Source organism: Notolabrus celidotus, chromosome 16 (assembly GCF_009762535.1).
Source record: "Notolabrus celidotus isolate fNotCel1 chromosome 16, fNotCel1.pri, whole genome shotgun sequence".
NCBI lineage: Eukaryota > Metazoa > Chordata > Actinopteri > Labriformes > Labridae > Notolabrus > Notolabrus celidotus.
Window position 1 is genome coordinate 2,073,196 of NC_048287.1, and position 15,753 is coordinate 2,088,948.

Consider the following 15,753-nt stretch of genomic DNA (forward strand, 5'->3'; position numbering starts at 1 on the left):
ATGCTCTACCTCATTAAATGATTTTAACTGATGATGTGTTTTTGTACTGGAGCTTTTACTTTGTCTTTTTTATTAACACCATGTCACTACTGAACACACTGCATAACTGGGTTGGGATTTCAGGTACAGCTTTAAACTGGTTTCAGTCATAGTTAAAGCTAGGGTTGGTAGTCATGGGAAACTAGCATGAATTTGAATGTCTCATTTCCTCAGGACTCCGTCTAACCCCCCCCCCCCCCCCCCCCCCCCCCTCAGAGCTCCTCCAAAACGACGCCCCCGCTCACATGCACGAGCGCCGCTGATTCACGACCATATGATGGTGACTGATTCAAAACCGGTCCTCAGCACATGGTTTGTGTTTTGCATTACATGGTTTGTGTTTTGCATGTCTCACTCAGTGGTAAGAAAACACCAAAACATTCTCATAGTGAAAGTTAAAAACACAAACAAACATGAAATGTACGCTCTGCAGGAGGTGGGCAGAACGGCAGGACAGGATTTGATTGGTTTCATCATTTGGCTCCTGATGATGGTGATTGGTTGGTGTTTTCCCAGGTTTACTCCGGCTGTAGATAGCAGCTTTTTTTTTACCTCTTTTTTAAAAGGAACCCCGGCTACCAAAACGTATTTTCCTATATGATCAATGTTTGTATCAGCTGTATAAAAATGATAATAAAATCTCTCAAAATATCTTAGTTTGCTTAAAACTGGAAAAAATATTATCACTCGTAGGCCGCCATTGTTCTTTGCGTCTCAATGATGTTTGGGTAGTGACGTCATTTGGTTGCAACAGACTGTTTTCTTCATGCGTGTCAGCTGAAGCATGTGATTCCTGGGTGCTCTGTGAAGTTATATTTGGGATCAGACTGTCTGTACAGTGGCTGACTGCCCTCGCTGAAAAAGTCATCATCTCAGAGGAAAAGATCCAGAGACTGACTGTCCTCCTGAAACTGTTCCTTCAGCTCATTTTCACAATTAGCAGCAGAAACGTGGTCTTGAGTAATAAGTTGGTGCGCATCAGCTGGCCACTGTACCGCTGCATCAGATGTGTGTTTTTCTGTCTGATCAACATCACTCTTATTTGGAGAACAGTGTACACTTACACTCTGCTGTGTTGACTGATCGGGAGACTCGTCGTCAGCTTCCTCCTTGATCGTGGTCGTGATCGCGATCGTGATCGTGCCCGATGGTTCGCCATCAGAGGCTACATCAACAGGAGCACATCCAGCGTCTCCTGCCTATGGCGTTTCCTGCCTATGGCGTTTCCTTGAGTGGACTTCACTCTTTTCCCGTGGGCGTTTTGTCTGTTTATGAATGAAAACTGACGACACAGCATTTGGCTTCAGTCTCCGTTAATAACTAGCAGCACCTGGGAGCTCTTTCACCAGCGTGGGTCGGCTAAATGCATCAAATGCATCTGGAGTGAAGGACGAGAACATAGCCGCGGGTTCTTCAGAAGTTGTGTACGTCCAAAAGCAATTTCCCACTGCTTTCTTCTCTTTCTGTCTCTTGGAAAGCTGTGTAGACTTACACCAGTCCCCTTGTTTAAGGACAGTTTCTTCCCCCAGGCTGTCACTCTGATGAACACTAAACCATAACAGTGTCATACCTGTCAGATAAATACTCTCTGTAAATATACATGTAGATATACAATGCAACAATTCTCCAAGCAGAATTCCATATTTCTATTTTTTGTATTATTTAATTTCTATTTTTATAATGTAAAACTACCTCTGCAACTCACCACTGCACTTTATCATATTATTTTAGCCTGTACATATTAGTCAAGCTATTTGTTGTTTCTTTGTATTTATAGCTAAGGTTATTGTTATTATATTTTCATTTTATTTTTTATTGTAGTTCTTATTCTTATTCCTATTCTTATGCCTTGTACAAAGAGAGCACAGTTTACCAAAGTCAAATTCCTTGTGTGTTCAAGCATACTTGGCGAATAAAGCTGATTCTGATTCTGATTCTGATTCTGATTGTTTCCCTCGGACTGGAAATTACACCCAAACGCAGCACAGTGTGGCATTATTATGGTTTTTCACGGCAAGACGCAACCGTTACACGTCATCAACCCAGCATGCATTGGGCTAGTAAAACAATGGCTGCGCCCGTAGGTTAGAATATGTGTTATAAATTTCACTCTTTAAAGAAATAACAATTCTTCATGTCTATTTAACAAAGCATTCTAGTATGAGACAAACATTTAAGGAAGATTTATGCCTATTAGTCCCCACAGTCAGGGTTCCTTTTAAGAACACATCATGTATTGATTACCATCGGGACATGAAGATCATTTAACCAGTATAACAAAAAGTGGATCTAAATCTGACTACCAACCCAGAGGGTTATCCAAAGCACCTCAACTCTCTCCAGATGTGCAGTTGACCCCAGCAACTGCTTTTAACTTTTTACTTATCGTTTCCAAGAGTGTTAGAGATGAAAAGACATTGACAAGTTCAAAGTAGCACAAAAGTATGACATGCTCCCCAAAAATGGATGCAGAGTTATTATTTGGAAACATCTTCTCCTTCAAGGGTTTGTATTTATTGTAATGATTGTAAACACTGTAGATTAATACCGAAGACATCAAAACTATGAAAGAACATATATGGAATTATTGAATGAACTAAAAGTGTTAAACAAAGCAGAATCTGTTTTATATTTTAGATTCTGTAAAGTAGCCCCCTTTTTCCTTCATGACAGCTTTGCACACTCTTGGTATTCTCTCAGTCTGCTTCATGAAGTGGTCTCCTGGAATGGTTTCTAATGAACATGAGCCTTGTCAAGAGTTCATTTGTAGAATGACTTGCCTTCTTAATGTGTTTGAGACCATCAGTTGTGTTGTTCAGAGGTAGGGTTAGTACACAATGGATAGTCTTTTTTGACTACTATATTTTTGTACATTTAGCTGGTCTGCAGTAAATGACCCTACCTACACTACCGTTCAAAAGTTTGGGGTCACTTAGAAATGTCCTTATATTTGAAAGAACAGCACAGTTTTTTTCAATGAAGATAACATTAAATGAATCAGAAATACACTCTATACATTGTTAATGTGGTAAATGACTATTCTAGCTGCAAACGTCTGGTTTTTAATGGAATATCTACATAGGTGTATAGAGGCTCATTTCCAGCAACCATCACTCCAGTGTTCTAATGGTACATTGTGTTTGCTAATCGCTTTAGAAAGCTAATGGATGATTAGAAACATCTTGAAAACCCTTGTGCAGTTACGTTAGCACAGCTGAAAACGGTTTTGCTGGTTAGAGAAGCTGTAAAACCGGCCTTTCTTTGAACTAGTTGAGTATCTGGAGCATCACATTTGTGGGTTCGATTATACTCTTAGAATGGCCAGAAAAAGAGAACTTTCATGTGAAACTCCACAGTCTATTCTTGTTCTTAGAAATGAAGGATATTCCATGCGAGAAATTTCCAAGAAACTGAACATTTCCTACAACGCTGTGTACTACTCCCTTCAGAGAACAGCACAAACAGGCTCTAACCAGAGTAGAAAGAGAAGTGGGAGGCCCCGGTGCACAACTGAACAAGAAGACAAGTACAGTAGAGACTCTAGTTTGAGAAATAGACGCCTCACAGGTCCTGAACTGGCAGCTTCATTAAATGGTTCCTGCAAAACACCAGTGTCAACATCTACAGTGAAGAGGCGACTCCGGGATGCTGGCCTTCTAGGCAGAGTGGCAAAGAAAAAGCCATATCTGAGACTGGCCAATAAAAGGAAAAGATTAATATGGGCAGAAGAACACAGACATTGGACAGAGGAAGATTGGAAAAAAGTGTTATGGACAGACGAATCAAAGTTTGAGGTGTTTGGATCACACAGAAGAAGATTAGTGAGATACAGAACAAGTGAAAAGATGCTGGAAGAGTGCCTGACACCATCTGTTAAGCATGGTGGAGGTCATGTGATGGTGTGGAGCTGCTTTGGTGCAGGTAAAGTGGGAGATTTATAAAAGATAAAAGGGATTTTGAATAATGAAGGCTATCACTCAATTTTGCAACACCATGCCATACCCTGTGGACAGCGCTTGATTGGAGCCAATTTCCTCCTACAACAGGACAATGACCCAGAGCACACTTCCAGATTATGCAAGAACTATTTAGGGAAGAAGCAGGCAGCTGGTATTCTGTCTGTAATGGAGTGGACAGCGCAGTCACCAGATCTCAACCCCATTGAGCTGTTGTGGGAGCAGCTTGACCGTATGGTACGCAAGAAGTGTCCATCAAGCCAATCCAACTTGTGGGAGGGGCTTCAGGAAGCGTGGGGTTTCTTCAGATTCCCTCAACAAATAAACAGCTAGAATGTCAAAGGTCTGCAATGTTGTAATTGCTACAAAGGGAGCATTCTTTAATGAAAGCAAAGTTTGAAGGACAAAATTATTATTTCAACTAAAAATCATTATTTCTAACCATGTCAATGTCTTGACTATGTTTTCTATTAATTTTGTAACTCATTTGAGAAATAAAAGTGTGAGTTTTCATGGAAAACACAAAATTGTCTGGGTGACCCCAAACTTTTGAACGGTAGTGTATATGAGCATGTGTCTGTGTTTCCTGTGTTTTTATGAATGAACCTGCTACTACTGATGCTTTTAATAATGAACTGTTCACTAACCCTAAACTTAAGAGTCATCTGGAAACAAAGAAAGGCAGAAAACTCATTACACTTTATATTTTCAAGGTTTTATTTCAAGGTCAGCAACTATTTTTGTCAATATTTTTTTACTATAATAGATAAAATGTACTTTTTTTAGATAACTTAAAAAAAATACATTCAGGAAACATCTCACAACCCTCTATTTGTGTCTCGTGACCCACACATTGGGAAGCTCTGGTCTAAACCACTCTTTAAACTCTGGTTTGTGTGGGCTCTTCCACCTACGCAGAATCAGTCTAGCTGCAGTAATACAGCCAGTTACTATCAGGGCAGATTCTGTTTTGGTAACACCAGGTGGCACCAGAGAAAAGTCCCCTAACAGACACAGCTGAGGAGACTGTGGAAGAGGCTGTTTAAGACAGCCTTCAAATAGTGGCGGTTCTGGAGAGGGGCCAACAGGGGCCGGTGCCCCAGTAAAACTGAACCTGGACCCCCCCTGTGGCCCCCCCCCCTCCAAACAAATATTATACAATAAAAAAAGCTTCGGTATCACGCCGATGTTACAGGCGGAAAACATGCGTGTGGTACTTGGTTCCAGTCCCTTAGAGTGCTAAGGGACTCATGTTGAGTGTAAACAGCCAAACAGCTGCTGTGAGTCTGCATGTTGATATAGTACACAGTAGTATATACAGTATGTCTAGTATAAAGGGATGCACTGATGTTTTGCCAGTTTGTTCTCAGCCGGTCCTTGCCCCTCTCAGTCTCTTATGTCAGGGTTGAATGTGTCCCTCTGACAACACCCTTAGCCCACGCCTGGCCCCCCCAGTAAAATTGGTCTAGAACCGCCACTGCCTTCAAGACTCTTCAACGCCATTCTTCATACAGGTAGTGCCGTGGTGCAGCCCCATAGAGCATGGAGAAATGTGCCCACTTCTTCATTAAATTTCCAGCATTTATTATCCTTGTTTAGGCCCATTTTAAATAGGGCAGGTGTAAAATAATATCTATGTACACTTCTATAATGTATAAATGTACCTCGTGCATCTCCTGTGGCCCTGCCTACGTTTGAAATTACTTCCTGCTGCTGGTCTTCACTTATCTCACAATCAAGATCTTTTTGCCATATTAATCTCAAGCTTTCACAAACTCTAGTTTTGATATTCATTATGTTCCTATTAAATATTGAATCAGATGTTGATGTCTAGAAAAACTCTAGAGTCTCATTCCTTGATTGTTCTTCCCTCATCAGTCCAAAGACAGATCCAAGCTGCTCCTCAGCTGGAAGTGCTTCCAGAAATCCCTTTTATCAGTCAGGTTACATTTTCCTTTAAGATCCTCAAATGACATAAACAAACAATCTCTATATAGATTACTAACCGTGTGTATCCCTTTTGCCAAGCATGTAACCATAAACTATTTTTTCCCTACATGAATGGAGAGATTATCCCATAGAGGAGTAACTTTTGTTTGTATTATGAGATCCCAAGAAACGTATGCGCCCTCGTCCATGCGCACCGGGATGCTGTAAGATGAAGTTACCTTCTTCGGTCTGGTTTGCTTTGTTTTTCTGAGATAATACATCAATAACACTTGGTGGTCAGCCAGGGCTCTCTCTATCTTTACCCAACCAAGGTTAGACTTGTTCTTTACCCAGTGTCTTACCAGCTTGGTTGTCTCAAATGTAACACTATATAGTTCCATGTTTGTGAGGGCCAATCCGCCACTCTCCTTAGAAGGGAATCGTTTTTAAGACTTATTCTAGGTTGAAACTCCTTAATCATTAGATTGTACTGTTTAAAAGTTTGATCAGAAATAGAAACTGGGATCATCATTGAGATGTGGTTGAATTGAATTAAGGGAACCATATTGATAGAAACTGTTTTCTAATCTTGGTCATCATTTTATACCTAAATATTTCATTCCCTCAGGACTCAACTACAAATAGACAACAAATAAATAAACTCACCTGACTTGATATCTGGTGTTTTTTCTGGTTACTGTTATTTTAATAGTGTTTCAGCACTTAGCTGCATTTTGTGGTCTTGATCTGTTTGTGGTTTCCAGATATGATGCAATATGCTCTGACTATAACCTTCCCCGTTGTGGGATGAATACATTATTCTCTTATCTTATCATAGTAGACCAGACTCATGAGTATTTAACTCTGAGAGTATCTGGTTGGATGTTTGATCAGCTTGTCTAGAGTTAAGAGAACAGATAGTTATTTATCTGAGATGATATAATTCATGGGACACACTTTGTGTAGAATTTAACATCAACTTTTCTTGGAATCAAAAATCTTTGGTCAAGAAAATAAAAACATGTTGAAAGAAGTAAGAAGTACTTTTCTTTCACAAATGTGGGAATGAAATTGCGTTAAAATGTATAAAGCTGTGAAATGTATCTTGCCCGGCCGGGCAGCTTTCTGGGTGCTCAGCGCCCCTATACATCCCATCCTAGAATTGCACTACAGCGTTTAGGCACGATCTATGAAGGTAAATATGTTGCAAAATGCACAAGCTTGTAGACTTGATGTGAGAACCTGCAGAATACGCTTTGAGAACTTGTGGATCAAAAATCTGAACTTGTATGTTTCATTTTTCACTTGTAAAAACTTCACACACGTGAGGTGAGTTTGAAAGTTACAAAAGGTGAGAGGTGGGGTGAGGGGTTAACCAATCAGAAATCAGAAGACGAAGCGCTGTTCTGAGGGGTATACTACGAAGCCAGATTTGCGGTTATCGAGGTAACTTCAGGGTTAACTCTGGATTTTCAGAACTATGAAGGTGGTTCACTCCTTACCAGGGTAGATCACCATCGTTACTCATGCTGAACTCCTAACCTGCTCCGGAGCAGTTTATACTCAGGATCAGAGATCAGTTTGTAGAAAACTCCGCCCACTGACCAATCGGCTCGCTAGATCACGGAGCTCTGAGAGCTGATCGTGAGGGGAGGGGGAGAACTGCGGTCAAGCCTGCAGTGGAGAAGAGACGGGCAGGACACTTTGTCTACCTGTATGATTTTATATATAAAATGCTGATGACAGTTATTGATTATCTTTCCTGACATCATATATAAACAGAGTCTGAAGTCAGATTATTCAGATTCAATTGTTTTACTGCATTAAATATAAAACTGCGCGTGCTTATCTCTTTGAATCATGTTCTCATTTTCATTAGTCCTTTAACCACAGCGCTCAGTTTGATACCGTCAGGACTGCAGCTGAAACATTACATCTAAACTGTCACACACGACACAAGATGAAATCAGAGAGAGAGAGATAACTGTCAGGGAACAAACAGTTATTATAGTCAGATATATCTAATGATGAATAAACAGAGTTATTATAGTCAGATATATCTAATGATGAATAAACAGAGTTATTATAGTCAGATATATATAATGATGAATAAACAGAGTTATTATAGTCAGATATATCTAATGATGAATAAACAGAGTTATTATAGTCAGATATATCTAATGATTAATAAACAGAGTTATTATAGTCAGATATATCTAATGATGAATAAACAGAGTTATTATAGTCAGATATATCTAATGATCAATAAACAGAGATATTATAGTCAGATATATCTAATGATGAATAAACAGAGTTATTATAGTCAGATATATCTAATGATGAATAAACAGTTATTATAGTCAGATATATCTAATGATGAATAAACAGTTATTATAGTCAGATATATCTAATGATGAATAAACAGTTATTATAGTCAGATATATCTAATGATTAATAAACAGAGTTATTATAGTCAGATATATATAATGATGAATAAACAGAGTTATTATAGTCAGATATATCTAATGATGAATAAACAGAGTTATTATAGTCATATATATATAATGATGAATAAACAGAGTTATTATAGTCAGATATATCTAATGATGAATAAACAGTTATTATAGTCAGATATATCTAATGATGAATAAACAGAGTTATTATAGTCAGATATATCTAATGATTAATAAACAGTTATTATAGTCAGATATATCTAATGATGAATAAACAGTTATTATAGTCAGATATATCTAATGATTAATAAACAGAGTTATTATAGTCAGATATATCTAATGATGAATAAACAGAGTTATTATAGTCAGATATATCTAATGATGAATAAACAGAGTTATTATAGTCAGATATATCTAATGATGAATAAACAGAGTTATTATAGTCAGATATATCTAATGATTAATAAACAGAGTTATTATAGTCAGATATATCTAATGATTAATAAACAGTTATTATAGTCAGATATATCTAATGATGAATAAACAGAGTTATTATAGTCAGATATATCTAATGATGAATAAACAGAGTTATTATAGTCAGATATATCTAATGATTAATAAACAGAGTTATTATAGTCAGATATATCTAATGATGAATAAACAGAGTTATTATAGTCAGATATATCTAATGATGAATAAACAGAGTTATTATAGTCAGATATATCTAATGATTAATAAACAGAGTTATTATAGTCAGATATATCTAATGATAATAAACAGAGTTATTATAGTCAGATATATCTAATGATTAATAAACAGTTATTATAGTCAGATATATCTAATGATGAATAAACAGAGTTATTATAGTCAGATATATCTAATGATTAATAAACAGTTATTATAGTCAGATATATCTAATGATGAATAAACAGAGTTATTATAGTCAGATATATCTAATGATTAATAAACAGTTATTCTAGTCAGTTATATCTAATGATTAATAAACAGAGTTATTATAGTCAGATATATCTAATGATTAATAAACAGTTATTATAGTCAGATATATCTAATGATGAATAAACAGAGTTATTATAGTCAGATATGTCTAATGATTAATAAACAGTTATTATAGTCCGATATATCTAATGATCAATAACAGAGTTATTATAGTCAGATATATCTAATGATCAATAAACAGAGTTATTATAGTCAGATATATCTATGATGAAAAACAGAGTTATTATAGTCAGATATATCTAATGATAAAACAGAGTTCTTATAGTCAGATATATCTAATGATCAATAAACAGAGTTATTATAGTCAGATATATCTAATGATGAATAAACAGAGTTATTATAGTCAGATATATCTAATGACAATAAACAGAGTTATTATAGTCAGAATATCTAATGATCAATAACAGAGTTATTATAGTCAGATATATCTAATGATTAATAAACAGAGTTATTATAGTCAGATATCTAATGATTAATACACAGAGTTATTATAGTCAGATATATCTAATGCTAAATAAACAGAGTTATTATAGTCAGATATATCTAATGATGAATAAACAGTTATTATAGTCAGATATATCTAATGATGAATAAACAGAGTTATTATAGTCATAATTAATGAATAAACAGAGTTATTATAGTCAGATATATCTAATGATAAATAAACAGAGTTATTATAGTCAGATATATCTAATGATGAATAAACAGAGTTATTATAGTCAGATATATCTAATGATGAATAAACAGAGTTATTATAGTCAGATATATCTAATGATGAATAAACAGAGTTATAATAATAAGATAACTTCAAAAATGATTAATAACAGAGTTATTATAGTCAGATATATCTAATGATAATAAACAGTTATTATAGTCAGATATATCTAATGATGAATAAACAGAGTTATTATAGTCAGATATATCTAATGATTAATAAACAGTTATTATAGTCAGATATATCTAATGATGAATAAACAGAGTTATTATAGTCAGATATATCTAATGATTAATAAACAGTTATTCTAGTCAGTTATATCTAATGATTAATAAACAGAGTTATTATAGTCAGATATATCTAATGATTAATAAACAGTTATTATAGTCAGATATATCTAATGATGAATAAACAGAGTTATTATAGTCAGATATGTCTAATGATTAATAAACAGTTATTATAGTCAGATATATCTAATGATCAATAAACAGAGTTATTATAGTCAGATATATCTAATGATCAATAAACAGAGTTATTATAGTCAGATATATCTAATGATGAATAAACAGAGTTATTATAGTCAGATATATCTAATGATTAATAAACAGAGTTATTATAGTCAGATATATCTAATGATGAATGAACAGAGTTATTATAGTCAGATATATCTAATGATGAATAAACAGAGTTATTATAGTCAGATATATCTAATGATGAATAAACAGTTATTCTAGTCAGATATATCTAATGATCAATAAACAGAGTTATTATAGTCAGATATATCTAATGATTAATAAACAGAGTTATTATAGTCAGATATATCTAATGATCAATAAACAGAGTTATTATAGTCAGATATATCTAATGATGAATAAACAGAGTTATTATAGTCAGATATATCTAATGATGAATAAACAGTTATTCTAGTCAGATATATCTAATGATCAATAAACAGAGTTATTATAGTCAGATATATCTAATGATGAATAAACAGTTATTCTAGTCAGATATATCTAATGATCAATAAACAGAGTTATTATAGTCAGATATATCTAATGATTAATAAACAGAGTTATTATAGTCAGATATATCTAATGATCAATAAACAGAGTTATTATAGTCAGATATATCTAATGATGAATAAACAGAGTTATTATAGTCAGATATATCTAATGATCAATAAACAGAGTTATTATAGTCAGATATATCTAATGATCAATAAACAGAGTTATTATAGTCAGATATATCTAATGATTAATAAACAGAGTTATTATAGTCAGATATATCTAATGATTAATAAACAGAGTTATTATAGTCAGATATATCTAATGATCAATAAACAGAGTTATTATAGTCAGATATATCTAATGATGAATAAACAGTTATTATAGTCAGATATATCTAATGATGAATAAACAGAGTTATTATAGTCAGATATATCTAATGATGAATAAACAGTTATTATAGTCAGATATATCTAATGATTAATAAACAGAGTTATTATAGTCAGATATATCTAATGAGGAATAAACAGAGTTATTATAGTCAGATATATCTAATGATGAATAAACAGAGTTATTATAGTCAGATATATCTAATGATTAATAAACAGAGTTATTATAGTCAGATATATCTAATGATCAATAAACAGAGTTATTATAGTCAGATATATCTAATGATCAATAAACAGAGTTATTATAGTCAGATATATCTAATGATCAATAAACAGAGTTATTATAGTCAGATATATCTAATGATTAATAAACAGAGTTATTATAGTCAGATATATCTAATGATTAATAAACAGAGTTATTATAGTCTGATATATCTAATGATGAATAAACAGAGTTATTATAGTCAGATATATCTAATGATGAATAAACAGAGTTATTATAGTCAGATATATCTAATGATCAATAAACAGAGTTATTATAGTCAGATATATCTAATGATGAATAAACAGAGTTATTATAGTCAGATATATCTAATGATCAATAAACAGAGTTATTATAGTCAGATATATCTAATGATCAATAAACAGAGTTATTATAGTCAGATATATCTAATGATTAATAAACAGAGTTATTATAGTCAGATATATCTAATGATTAATAAACAGTTATTATAGTCAGATATATCTAATGATTAATAAACAGAGTTATTATAGTCAGATATATCTAATGATGAATAAACAGAGTTATTATAGTCAGATATATCTAATGATTAATAAACAGAGTTATTATAGTCAGATATATCTAATGATCAATAAACAGAGTTATTATAGTCAGATATATCTAATGATCAATAATATAATAATCCAAGAGTACCCTACTGCAGGCAAGATGGCGCCGCCACAACATCCACACCGGAAGTCCATACCGGAAGTCCATACCGGAAGTTACAAAGCTAAAAATGTTGCAATAACACCCACACCGGAAGTCAATACCGGAAATTACAAAAATAAAAGCCTTCAAAAAAATAAATGCCTTGAAAAACAGGAACGTGAACGCAAAATAAAAGCCTTCAAAAACACGTAGGTTTACGCGTAATTCTATGAACTTTTTTGCACTTACATTTTAATCGTATCAGTATTATTGACTAGTTGATTGACAAAAGTGTATAGGCTGTTGAGAATTCAAGTTACTTAGAAGCCTGCACGAATCACTAAGTTCTAGTGTTAACGTCTCAGCCATGCACAGCCTTTTGTTCCGAGTGTGTGTTGAAATACTTAAAGCTGATTATGATGCTGCCGTGATGACATCTGCATATGCCTCTCTTGTTTTGTCTGGGTCATATGTTATTTTATGTTGTGTTAGCCTGACTGTACCTCACCTGCCCACCAGTTCCCTGTGGTGTGTGTCCTGCCCCTGCACACCTGCTTCCCTTTGACTGATTCCCCCAGTGACCCCTCTTCCTTCCTGCACAGCTGTTCCCCACAGGTTCATTATGATAACTGTGCAGCGTGCAGGAGTCTCTTTCCATGGGGACTTGTCACATTATCTAAGTTTGCTGTAGTGTTTGTTCCAAATTACCTTGCATGCTGTCTGCCTATGTGATCACATGTATAGATTAATGAATGAATGAAATACAGATCCAGAGTAGATCCACAGTCACGAGAGAAGAGCAGAATGTTATCTATGGTGCAGGGGCGAGAGGAGGAGGAAAATGTAGAGGTGTGTGGTGACTGTTTCTTTTTTAACATAATTTGTAACACGTTACAATGACACAGTGACAGGGGTGTTCATTAACCACAAGAACAAACGGAGGGAATGGTTTCTCCTTCTATTTTGAGACATTAGATGGGCGTAAACACTCTGAGCTTGTCAAACAGTTTTATTCAGATTGAATGCTTGATGTGGACAGGAACACTGAATCCTTTTGCCGTTTTTCGAACGGCGTACAGGCCGTTAGATTGGTCAACCAATGTGCTTTGCAAGTGTGACTGTTCCGTGATGTCTTTTTCTTTATCATGTTTTCGTTGAACATGTATAACCAAATTCCTCTTAAAGAGGACAACTGGGCAGTACAGGCACTTAATGTGGGTTGGGGCAATGGGCTCCTCTGAAGCAATGGGCTCTGAAGCAATGGGCTCCTCTGAAGCAGTAGCCGGCGGTGACTGACCCACATCTGGCTCATCTGGAGCAGGTGCAGGGGTCTTCGGGGACGTTTCAATGTAGGAGTGGTCCGTTTTCACAGCTGCCACAATAGATGTTGTAAAATCCGCAGGAGGGTGGGCCTCTGGTGAGGGCGGTTGAGAGGGTGGAACCGATACTTCAGACTTATTTTGGCACTCCTTGAGGTGTGTTGTTATGGAGTCTTTGCGGATGATTGTGGTTAAACAAAATGGGCAGTGAAAATGGCTTCCATCTCTGCAGTGGAGATTGCATCTGCAGATCATCATTTCTAAAAAAAGGCGAGAGTAATTGTTTTTAAAAATCATCCAGTATCTGAGAGAAACCTTTTCATTTAACATCATATATTTAAATATAAAAATAAATAAAGTATATACAGATGTATCTTTCCTTACTATAAACAGTTACGTCTATTTCAAAAAGTGAAACAATTCCCCTGAGTGCTGCGAGGGATCACTTGAAAGAAACTTGCTTTATGTGATAAGCTTATAAACAGTTGCAAAGGAGTGCAACAACAATATAACACTGGTTAAAGTATGACCTTAGACATGCAGAAACCAAGGTATCGTTAAAAATGACATGTGAAGGTATATGATCTCAAAAAGATAATTTTTAAGGCCATACCCATGAAATGCACTGCATTTGTCACATGAGCTTCCAGGTGCCTCTTGATGACTCCTGCACTCCGTGTGGTGAAGCTGGGGCAGAGGGGACAGCCAAAGTGGGATGGTGACACACTTGTGTACTCCAACCCCTGGTCTCCTTCAATAATCGACGGATGCATCTGGAAGAAAGGAATAAATATACATTTCAATACGCAAGCACACGCACACACAATGGAAGGAGCAGTGTGCATGTGTGTTCACTTTAATTATTGGAGTGTCGTGTCTCGAGAAGGCTGATTTATCGCTAGCTTTCTGCTAATTGATTTAGCAGCGACAGACTAATGCAATCAATACGCTACACGAAGAAGAAACTTCCAGTTCGAAGCATCCGGCATTGGGTAGAGAGGGGGTTAAAGAATCACTTCCGGTATGGACTTCCGGTATGGACTTCCGGTGTGGATGTTGTGGCGGCGCCATCTTGCCTGCAGTAGGGTGCCTCTCGATCTATCTGCAATAAGTGATTAGAAATAAGACATCATTAGTTCATTCAAACAGTATTTGTCTGATCCTCCGGTTCTTCCTTCATGTTTTAAACTCAGCTGTGTTGAAGTTAATCTGGATTATGTCTTTAACTTCTTCATATTTTTCTAATATCAGTGCAGTGTTTGAAATTTATGTGGATGTGCTGACAGCAGACTGTCCGTGTCTGTGATTGGTCACATGTTGCCTTCTCCGCCCCGTTCATGTGAACGCGCTCAGGGTAATTCTGGATTGACTCATCATGTTGATAACCAGCTTCGTGTGACAGATTAGAGCGATCTCCTTTGTCAGGTTCAGTGAAGCTGGATCAGGAGAAGATATATAGGATATGCTGAACTTGCTTCGTAGTATACCCCTCAGATTGATTGATCACTCTAAATTGCCCATAGGTGTGAGTGTGTGTGTGAATGGCTGTCTGTCTCTCTGTGTTCGCCCTGTGATAGGTTGGCGAGCCTGTCCAGGGTGTACCCTGCTTTCCGCCCGAAACCAGCTAGGATAGGCTCCAGCCCCCCCCCCCCCCCGTGACCCCTAACGGGATAAACGGTCAAGATACTGGATGGATAATAATAATAATAATAATAATAATAATAATAATGATAATGATAATGATAATAATGATAATGATAATGATAATGATAATAATAATGATAATGATAATGATAATAATAATAATAATGATAATGATAATGATAATGATAATAATAATAATAATAATAATAATAATAATGATAATAATAATAATAATAATGATAATAATGATAATGATAATAATAATGATAATGATAATGATAATAATAATGATAATGATAATGATAATAATAATGATAATAATAATGATAATAATAATAATAATAATAATGATAATAA

At 35.3% G+C, this 15,753-nt stretch overlaps 1 protein-coding gene across 1 annotated transcript; it reads right to left on the reverse strand.

Annotated features, from left to right (window-relative positions):
• Positions 1–13,424: 13,424 nt before the first annotated feature.
• LOC117828099 lies at positions 13,425–14,636 on the reverse strand. The gene is made up of 3 exons (XM_034705093.1): positions 14,608–14,636; positions 14,366–14,525; positions 13,425–14,012 (listed from the first exon to the last, which is right to left on the reverse strand). The coding sequence occupies exons 2-3, from the start codon at positions 14,523–14,525 to the stop codon at positions 13,447–13,449; spliced, it is 726 nt and encodes a 241-aa protein (XP_034560984.1). The 5' UTR covers positions 14,608–14,636; the 3' UTR covers positions 13,425–13,446.
• Between the last annotated feature and the right edge of the window lie 1,117 nt (positions 14,637–15,753).

What these genes read in the sequence shown, in the direction of transcription:
- LOC117828099 (XM_034705093.1), bottom strand. Translation starts at nt 14,525, where the DNA reads ATGCATCCGTCGATTATTGAAGGAGACCAGGGGTTGGAGTACACAAGT. An exon ending in AAATGCAGTGCATTTCATGG is followed by an intron (nt 14,013 to 14,365) that starts GTATGGCCTTAA and finishes GCCTTTTTTTAG; the next exon opens with AAATGATGATCTGCAGATGC.